General features: G+C 37.9%; 1 protein-coding gene across 1 annotated transcript; it reads left to right on the forward strand.

Moving 5' to 3' along the window:
* Positions 1–1,224: 1,224 nt before the first annotated feature.
* Positions 1,225–8,451, forward strand: LOC104513661 (transient receptor potential cation channel subfamily M member 7-like). Its single transcript, XM_010157098.1, has 7 exons — positions 1,225–1,298; positions 3,598–3,636; positions 4,099–4,297; positions 5,950–6,163; positions 6,708–6,832; positions 7,246–7,417; positions 8,273–8,451. The coding sequence occupies exons 3-7, from the start codon at positions 4,154–4,156 to the stop codon at positions 8,449–8,451; spliced, it is 834 nt and encodes a 277-aa protein (XP_010155400.1). The 5' UTR covers positions 1,225–1,298; positions 3,598–3,636; positions 4,099–4,153.
* Positions 8,452–9,912: the final 1,461 nt, after the last annotated feature.

Raw genomic sequence — 9,912 nt, forward strand, 5'->3', positions numbered from 1 at the left:
TTATCTTAAATTGATCTTGAAGCTGTGGTAAGTGAAAAAACATCCATCTTTACTGAATCTCCTGTTATAATAGATCTGGGAAAAAATAACCTTAATTTCTCCATAGCTTCCACAGACCTCTGTTTCGATACCGGTGAATAATATACACCAGTCTCTATTTCCCTCCCCCCACCCCCGCCCCCCACTGTCATGTAGAACAGGTATGAAATTTCTTAGATTTTTCAAAAGGTAAAATGTAAATGTAGAACAAGGCATGCTGCTGACAGTGAAGAAATTTTAATATAATCTCAATAAAGATTTAAAGCGATATTGCATAAGGTGCAAATTGGCATCGCAAGGTTGTTTTTTCTTGTTTTTAATTGCTAAAAATCATGTCTTGAGTTCCTTTCTCAATGTACTGCTGAAACGTGATGTAGACATTGGGCATTATGCATATTGTTCAGCATGTAATCCTGAGATTATCTTGTAAGATAACATTACACGGTTGTTTGAAGCAACTGAAATGAAATTATGTCCAGCTATTGCAGTAGGTAAGCATTTGAAGAAGTAAACATCCTTCATTTCCTGTTTCGGAACTTGTTTCAAGTTTCAGCTTAAGACACAGCTTAGAGATGCTAATTACATCTGTTTATTGAAATGAAGAGTTCCTTGATGAAGAGCAAAGGGTATGACCTATTTATTGCTACTAGAAAAGATTCCCAGTGTTAGAAAACTTCCTTACGTGCAATTTCAAGATGAAAATCTTACTTTAGTAAAGAGGTAAATAGGTGAAATTACTGTTATCTCAGTGTAGTGCAGTTAATTTATAAAATTTCTAACTGATTTTCTTAGGTAGGTAACAAGTATATTTTGAAACTGTTCGGGGTTTTTTGGTACAACTTTATATGCATATTGCAAATTTTTGCTATTCAAATATTACCTTTGAAAAATCTTACTTTGAATTTTAAGGGATTTGTATGTAGAATAAGTTACGTAATGATTCTGGTTGTATCGACTTCTAGGGAGCATGAGATGCTTTTATAGGGTTGTATATGTTTTTGTTAGTTTTTGAGAGACAACAAAACATTACATGACAATTCTTTGTTAGACATGACTTGCATTAATCTTTAAATAAAATAACCTCCTCCTGTTCTAATTCTTGTTTCCTTAGAAAGCATTTTTCACTGCAAAGTTACATGATTTGTATTTTAATACTGTTAACGCTTTTTTATTTTTCAGTCCCAGAAATCCTGGATAGAAAATACTTTCACGAAGAGGGAGTGCGTGTATATTATACCAAGTTCAAAAGACCCCCACAGGTAAATGAGAAATGATGCAAGAATTCATTGCTTCTCTTTAAAAATTAGAAAAAGGCAGTGTTGTAAAGAGAGAGTTCTTTGGCACTGCAGAAACCTTGAAAAAATATTCCCCTGTTCTTTGCTGCTGCTTACCAGTTTTCCTAGTGATGGCTGTGGTGTGTCTACAGTGTGGAGGTTTTGTAATTTAATTTGTCTTTCTTCTTTCTTTTTTTTTTTTTTTTTTTGGTGGCATAGTTCGAAGTCAGAGTTCCTCATAGAGGTATCCCTTGTTGGAATTTCAAGACAGCAGTGTGAGTGTAGGACAAAGCGTAAAAAAAATCTGACAGTGCAGGAAAAAAGGATGAAGATTTCATAGAAGAAAAAAAGAAAAACAGGAATCATGGTGGCAGAAAAAAAATTTCAAAGCAAAGGCTGAAGAAACATTTGCTTCCAGAGAAGATAGATAAAAAAAGAACAGTTTGGATATCAAAAGGTTTGATGTGGTATCTAGAAATTTTTCATCCTGAAGTTCTGTAAGGGGAAAAAAATGAGACTGAGAAATGGGGAAATAAAGTTTCTAGAGTGGAGGCTGAGACTAATGAATATTTTGCATGTCTCGTGCTGATTTTACCTTCTGCTAAATTAGAGATGTATAATCAAGCGTGTTAGTGATACCTCTAACACATGCAACTGGTAGAGTTTACCATCACTAAGGTAAACAGGTATAGGTATAATATAGGTATAGGTAATTAATAGGTGTAATTTGAGAGTTCTTACAATGATTGAATTTGGTGTGCACAGTCATGGCATCTGTGCCACAGATTAAATAAAGCACATTGTAAATAGATTAAAAATTGGTATTTTAAATTGGTATTTATATTCCCAAAATGCTTACTGTTGTTATTAGGGATTTTGGATCAACCTCTTTTTTTGCTTCATGTATTTGAGAGGAGGAGAGAAACCTTTTTTCTGAAATTGAGAAAACTTCTATCTCAGACATTTCCACAAAAAAGTGATAAATCTGTTCTGTTGGGGCAGAGTATTATTTTCTGTTAAGAACTTTGGTTTAGGCAGGAAAAGAACAAAGTAAATGCTGTAAAAATTTTAAGTTATTGTAAATAATTCACCACATTCCATGAAACCATGTGACACGAGAAGCTTTTAGAATTTATAGTCACGATTGTAGCACATGGAAAATTTGCAAATGCAAACAAAGTAATTAGGAAGCTGTTAAAATTTCCAGGGCATTTCACAAGGAACAAAATGATCTTCAACACTTGCCCTTTTAGTTTAACCCATTTGAGGCCAACAAGGGACTTTACAACTTTCCCATCAGATTTTTTCCCTCAGTTTCTAAGAATGGCTTGCTGTTGTTTGTGAATCAAACGTAAATGAATCAAATGTAGACGGGAGTGTTTGGTATGTTTTGTTGCTCTCTGCCTTTTCGTATAGATTAATAACTTAGAGAAGATCTAAAGCTATAGTTCAGTATTAAAAACGTAAATGACTAATAGCAGGGTAATATCTACAGCAGACAAAATTAAACAACTGTTTATGCTCAAAGTCTGAAAACCATTTAGAACATCTGTATTTGTATGGTTTTGCATTCTAGCTCTTAACCATAACTGGTTAATAACTGCTTATGAAAATTATAGGAAACAGTGCTATACATTCATCTGCTATGCCAGTTTTAAATGTTGTGAAAGCTGTTAGCAGGAATACATGGAAGGTATTGAAGGAATTCTTTTTATAGAATAAACTTCACGTAAAGACGCTAGGGCATAAGGTTTGCTCACATACATCTTTTTCTGTACATGCAACTCTGAAATGATCAAATAACCTTCCCGCACAGGCAGGTCAACTTGGATGTATATTAGAAGGATGAATTTGTGGAATATGTGCAACTATGTACAGTTAGAACTATAGAGTTCAGAAAATGCTGGTCTGTAAGTAACTTCTCAGCACCTAGCAAAATGTGTCAGTTTGAGTACTGCAGATAATCCTGTTTGAAATATTCCTGAGCTTCAGATGTCGATGGTTCAAAGCCTGGAAACCCGTCTGAAGTCTCGGGGCTGAAGCTTTTGCATGTGTATGCGTTTTTACTTGCCGAGTATACTGCAGACATGTAAACCACCGACAGACAAGCTACCACGTTAAAAACTGGCAAACTGGGGCAGCATATTTTCCGTTTGCTGGAGATGACTTTTGTTCAGTGATCACTCTGTAAGCACCTGAAGAGGTGCGACTGGTCCATCTGTGTTGTTTCCCGCCCCCTCTTCAAACTGAAGTTTACTCATATCTTTAAATATTTCTTATATAGATGCCTTCCAGGATGTCAGATTTGTCAGCAACTTGTCAGGTAAGAGTTCTTTGTAATTACAATATTTATGAATATTTTTTTCCATTAAATAAGCGCTTTCATAATAGGGTTTTAAAAAAGTTTTGATCAATATTGCAAATGACAAGTCGGTGAAAGGTTAGATATAAAACAAATATAACTCATGAATAAAGAACTGTCTGCAGTACATAGATCACATTTATAAATGTTATATAAATTATTTGGCTTCAAAGAATCAGTTTCTTCTGGCCTTCAACTTGCTATCTCAGTGAGCTTCAATATTTTGCATCACAATTATAAACCGTCTTTAATTCTGGCTATAAATATTTATGACAATAAAGCTTGTTCTGGAAAAGAGGTTTATATAATAGAATCTTTGCTTTCTAAATGTGACCTAGCTCTGTTACAGATAAAAAAAGTTCTTCTCTCTTGCCTTCTAGTAATAGTATTTACTCAGGTATTCTAAATGCTGGTTGGGTGCAGGTGCTGCTGTGGTCGCTTGGTCAGACAACATGCTTGTTTTACTGCAAGTCTTGCTATGAAATACTCCGATGTGAAGCTGGGTGAGAACTATAATCAGGAAATAGAGGAATGGTCAGTGGAAAAACATACAGAACAGACCTCTACTGATGCTTACGGTGTCATCAACTTCCAAGGTGGCTCTCATTCTTACAGGGCTAAGGCAAGTGTGACCTTTCCTTTTTTCTTACTCTAACCAAGTTGGTAGAGATGGTGGATGCTTCATTTAACATTTGAAATTGAAGGCTGAAAACAACCACCCGGATTGTGACAAACCAGTGCCGCCCTCCTATTCCAGTGTTTTTTAAATTGTGATCTGAATTCTTTCTAACTTCCTTATTTTTTGTAACAAAAGTTGCTCAGATCTACCGGAATTCATTGTATTCGTGTACAGGCTTACCTTAAATTGCAAATGGTGATAAGAATGCATAATCACTTCAGCAAAACATTACATGAAGAACTCAGTGCCGCTGTTTCAGATGTAAAAATGCAGTTTACTCCTCTGTGCTGCTTGCTTACTCAATACTGTTAAATTTTTATAGGACCTGTTAAGTTACATCTACTGTATTAACTCTCTATTCATCATTTTCAAACTCTGAAAAATCACTTCCCATTATGGACAGATGCGGAATATGCTTCTGTAGTAGATTTGTTCAAATTTATCAAATCACAATCATACTGATAGGATAACCGAGGGTTTTGTGAGAGAGTGTTAGTTAAAACCAAGCATAGCAATAAATGGAAATTTTGGAAACCGCCTCTTAATTCACTAGCACGCATGTTCTGGAGAGGCTAGGGAGGTTCTGAGACATTCTCTACAACCATTCTGTAAAGGATTTCAAGTTGCAGTGGAAATGATTTGATGGTCCTGCAGCTCTAAGCTGCAAGGAGTTCTGACACAGCGCGGCTGCTGTGGGCAAACTGAAGTGCTGGGGTGAGGGAACGGTGTTCTTTACGCAGCCAGCAGAACCCTCAGGGGGAGGCCAGTGACTAGGTCAGGTCATCTCTGTGGAGAGACGGGCTCCTAACAGAACTCCTTCATGTTCCTAATAGCAGCGTTTGGGTTCCTTTGTACGCTTAGCATAGCTTAAAATACTGCGAATCCTTTTCTGGGAGCACACAAATAGCAAGCTGCCTGTACTCATTTCTGTGCTTGCTCCTGCAGCGTGCTAGTGGGGTTGCTAAAACCAGTTTATTGGAATAGTGGTGCTGTTTCAGTTAGAACTTGTTGCAAGTAGGGCTTAATTTCTGCTTAATATCCCCTCCTCTATTGTATTAAAGATGAACGATCTACATAATCTTAGGCTGTTCAACACAGCAAGTTAAAAAGCTGCTAGTTTTCAAGTTTCCTATTGAAGAATGTAGCTTTCTTCCCACCAGGGATCAGGAAGGACAAGCCAGCAATTGTCTTTCTGTAAAGCTTTTCACAAGCGGCGTGCAAGCCTCTCCAGTAGATAGTGGAACTTTCAAAATATGTCTGAATTTCATCTAATTTAAAGGTCATCGAGTGCTTTCATGAAGGCTTATTTTTCTAGGTCACCATGCCAGTTAGATGGAACAACATAATCTTTCTGTAGCTGCTCCCTTTCCAAAACTTGCTTTCAAAACTGCTGGCTGTCTTATCCTCAGTTCTGGAGGATGTGAAGTAAGTTTGTTCATTTATTGCATCTGCTGTGTTTGGAGAAAGTGAATTACCTTTTCCATAGCCAGGAATGGGATAATATATCCTGAAATACACCCTGGTGGTTCTTTTTACCCATTGATTCCGTGATGATTTCTTCTAAGAACCTTTTAACTCTCTTCTCGTGCCCGCAGTATGTGCGATTGTCATATGACACTAAGCCTGAAGCTATTCTGCAACTTATGCTTAAAGAATGGCAGATGGAGTTGCCGAAGCTTGTTATATCTGTACACGGGGGCATGCAGAAATTCGAACTGCACCCACGCATCAAACAGTTGCTTGGCAAAGGTCTTATTAAAGCTGCAGTAACAACAGGAGCCTGGATTATAACTGGAGGAGTGAACACAGGTAAAGAAGTACCAATGAATGTGCACGGTTAACTGGATTATGGTTTGTAAGAGCCAAAAGATTTAACGGGTGCTTAGCTTCAACTTGAAGTAAATTTGAGGGAGTTTGGTCAAGTGAAATTAGAATAATGCGTTTTGACTGTATGTAGTTGGAAGTGGGCTGCTGTTTCATCCTGCAGAGAGAAACAGCACAAAGGGGGGTGTGTGGGGGGGTTGTGGGCTTTTTGGGGGACTTTTTCAGTTTGGTTTAGTGTTTTGTTTTTTCTTGGTTTTGAAACTGCAAGAGGAAAACATTAATGGGATTGAAACAAATACAATAATGTACTGGAAAGTCTTTAGTCTGTACTAGGCTAATGTTTATTTTGTTGAATTACGGATACGTAGTACTTTTTTTCCTTCTAGTAGATGTAGTGTGGTGCTTTTTTTCTTTGGTGTTATGTCAAATAAGTTCTCAGATCCTTAAAGACCCAGTTAACTAGTAAACAGTTGTTTTTCTTAATAAGATGCGGCATTCAACACACTGAAATTTTGTTGTGCACAAACAGGTGTTGCAAAACATGTTGGTGATGCTCTAAGAGAACATGCTTCCAGATCATCTCGAAAGATTTGCACTATTGGGATTGCTCCCTGGGGAGTGATTGAAAACAGAAACGACCTTGTTGGAAGAGATGTAAGGATAAATTACCTCATTGAAATAACGATTTACCTGACTGACTTTTTTGACAAATCTGTCCAAGCGTGTTTCTTTCACCTCCTTTACATCATTGGAATACTTGCTTTACTGTGAGGATACATAGACATCTGTGACTTGTGCAAGATCGTTAGTGTAAACAAGTTGCAAAATGCAGATGTGCTGGAGGAGGAGCTTGTTCTCAAGTTCTTAATCTCCCCCTAATATTACTGAATCAAATAACAAAAATGCTGACGTATTACAGAAAATTCACATGTACAGAGGGTGATAAGTTGCTTATATGTGTCAGGCCTTATTGAGGCACATTACTCTTTCTAGACAAAAAGTGTGGTTTCACAGAAACAAATTTGCATCTTTATAAGTAAAAGACATTGCCGTGTGCTTATACTTAGGTGGTTGCTCCGTACCAAACCTTGTTGAACCCATTAAGTAAATTAAATGTCCTAAATAACCTCCACTCCCATTTCATTCTGGTGGATGATGGAACGGTTGGAAAGTATGGAGCAGAAGTTAAATTGCGGAGAGAACTGGAAAAAACTATTAATTTGCAACGGATCCATGCAAGTAAGTGATTCTGATGCCTGAGGGCTGAGCGTTACTATGGTTTAATGAAAAAGGTACTTGCATCAAACATCCGAATGAGAAAATAGAAAAATTAGTCTTTTGTTTATGTTTGAAGTCTGAACGATTATTTTACAAATGAAAACTGCTGCTTTGGCCTCTAGGTATTGCTGGTAGATTTAGGATTTCTCTGGGACCACAGAGGGTGGTTCTCTTGAATAAAGTTATCAATTTTGCTTTGATACAGCAAATGTATGTCACTTGAGTTATTAGTGTGTTGTCAGGCCTTACCGGTCTGATTGATTCATGGTTTTGACACCGGTGACTTGCAGTTTCACAATAGGGCAACTGAGTTTGTAAAACATCATCTGTGTTTGTGCAAAGAAGCCATGACTTCTTTCGGTGTTTTCTCAGTTATGGAGCAACACATTTTCTCTTCTAGGAATGCTTTTGCAATACTCCCTGTCAGTAGAGGGTTTCCATGTAACTACGTTCAAACTGTATCGGTGTTGTCATGTTTGGACACTGTTTGTTGGAAGGTAGAAGGGAGGTTCCCTAAAGAAAATATGTTCACTTTTCTGCATTGGTTCAGGATTATTTCCATGGAGAATCTCTTCTGTTTTGTGTACTGTATTCCATTGCATTTATCAGCTTCTTTGCAGTGCTCTCCCCCCCAGCCCAAAGTATAAACAGTGCTTGAAACTTTGCATTAGCCACAGTTAAAATGTCTGGCAGGCTGCCTTTTAAATTTTTTTTCAGTAGAAGGGACATATTTGATTTATTAAATATGTGCAGTCAATGCTAACATTCCCTATACACTTACAACATTGTCTGGTTTTTATTACTTGTACCTTTCAGGAATTGGCCAAGGTGTGCCTGTGGTGGCACTTGTGTTTGAAGGGGGCCCCAACGTCATACTCACAGTTTTAGACTTCCTGCAGGAAAGTCCTCCTGTGCCGGTGGTAGTTTGTGAAGGAACTGGGAGAGCTGCAGACATACTGGCGTATGTTCACAAGCAAACGGAGGAGGGAGGGTAAGTCCTAACGCTGCTAGCCGAGCTATCAGTCGTACATAGGTGGGTTTTGAGACCATTTCTTACTGAATTTGGGTGTAATCTTGCCTGTGGTGCAGCTTTCCAGGTTGGCTGCAATAATAGCTCTGGATAAAGACCAAGACTTCTCTTTGGGTTCTAGGTTCCTCCCACAAACCTTGTACCAGTCGCCCCAAATTCTGTAGCGTGCGCTTGCTTTAGCGGTACTTACAAGAGGGATGGGAAAGGTGTACACACCTATATCCTAAATCAGAGGATACACCTTGAGTGTAACTTCTGTGCAGTAATTTTGTGAGACTGTTGTAAACCCAGCTTTGTCCATAGCGAGGTCAGAAGCAGGTCTTGTTCAGAGAGCGAGAACTTGGTATTTTGTGTCAAAATCTTTCAGCTGAGCCTATCGCAGAACTGGGAATGGGAGGCAAAAGGAGAGAAGCTGAGTTACTTTTAAGAGGCAGCCGTAGAAAATTGTAGGGTAAGCAACCTTTACTTCTCTCTAAAGGTTACCCAAGGTTTGGCCACTGAAACAGTACTGAGTTTATAGATAGCAGGACTTTGAATGGGCATGCTGAAACTAATTAAACGTGTTGTTGTTCTTAGTGCTCATCTATCACAGTGTGTTTTCCTGTTTGTTTGTTTCAATCTCAGGAATGTTCCTGAGGGTGCTGAGCCTGAAATCATTTCAACCATCAAAAAGACATTTAACTTTGGTCAAAGTGAAGCAGTTCACTTGTTTCAGACGCTGCTGGAATGCATGAAAAAAAAAGAACTCGTAAGTAGATCTTGCCATAACAATTTTTTATGCGAGGGGTGTGCATTTGTGGCTATAACGTTAAATTGTATCTCAGTGTCATATATGATTGAGTGTCATTCAGAAATCTTTGCTGGTCGTGGTGGGTCTTCCAGTTATGGAAGATGATCAAATACATTTTTTTTGTATATTTTATCTCATGGCCAAGAGACACTTAATTCTTGTGATTATTTCTGGTAATCTGAGTATGTCGTTGTTTCCAAGCCTATTTGTTTTCAGAAGACAGGATTCTGTTTTGTTTATAGTGTGTATGTATTTTATATTTGGGTTGCTGTCCTTTTTTTTCTTGCTTTGATTTTTTGAAAACCTTGGGACTCCTGTGCTTTTTCTGTCTCGTAATTATGACTGCATGAGCAAAGTTCTGCTAACACTGCACGCTTAAAACAAAAGCACTTTATATGTAGCATGACTTCAGGCACTGGGCTCTCATTTGGACATCACATCGTGCTTTACAGGTGTCATGTTTGGCTAAACATGTCTGCTGACAGGTGAATCTCGTAATCTAGAATGAATTGGAGCGGTAGACAGAATGCTGTGTGGAGTTTGTAGACAACAGCGAGTTGTCATCACAGTGGGAAAAAGTTCTGGTAGATTGGAGTGTGTAAAAGGTTTCTGCTATGCCTTTTCTCATAAGAGGTT

The sequence above is a fragment of the Eurypyga helias genome, unplaced genomic scaffold (genome assembly GCF_000690775.1).
Source record: "Eurypyga helias isolate BGI_N326 unplaced genomic scaffold, ASM69077v1 scaffold17748, whole genome shotgun sequence".
Lineage (NCBI taxonomy): Eukaryota > Metazoa > Chordata > Aves > Eurypygiformes > Eurypygidae > Eurypyga > Eurypyga helias.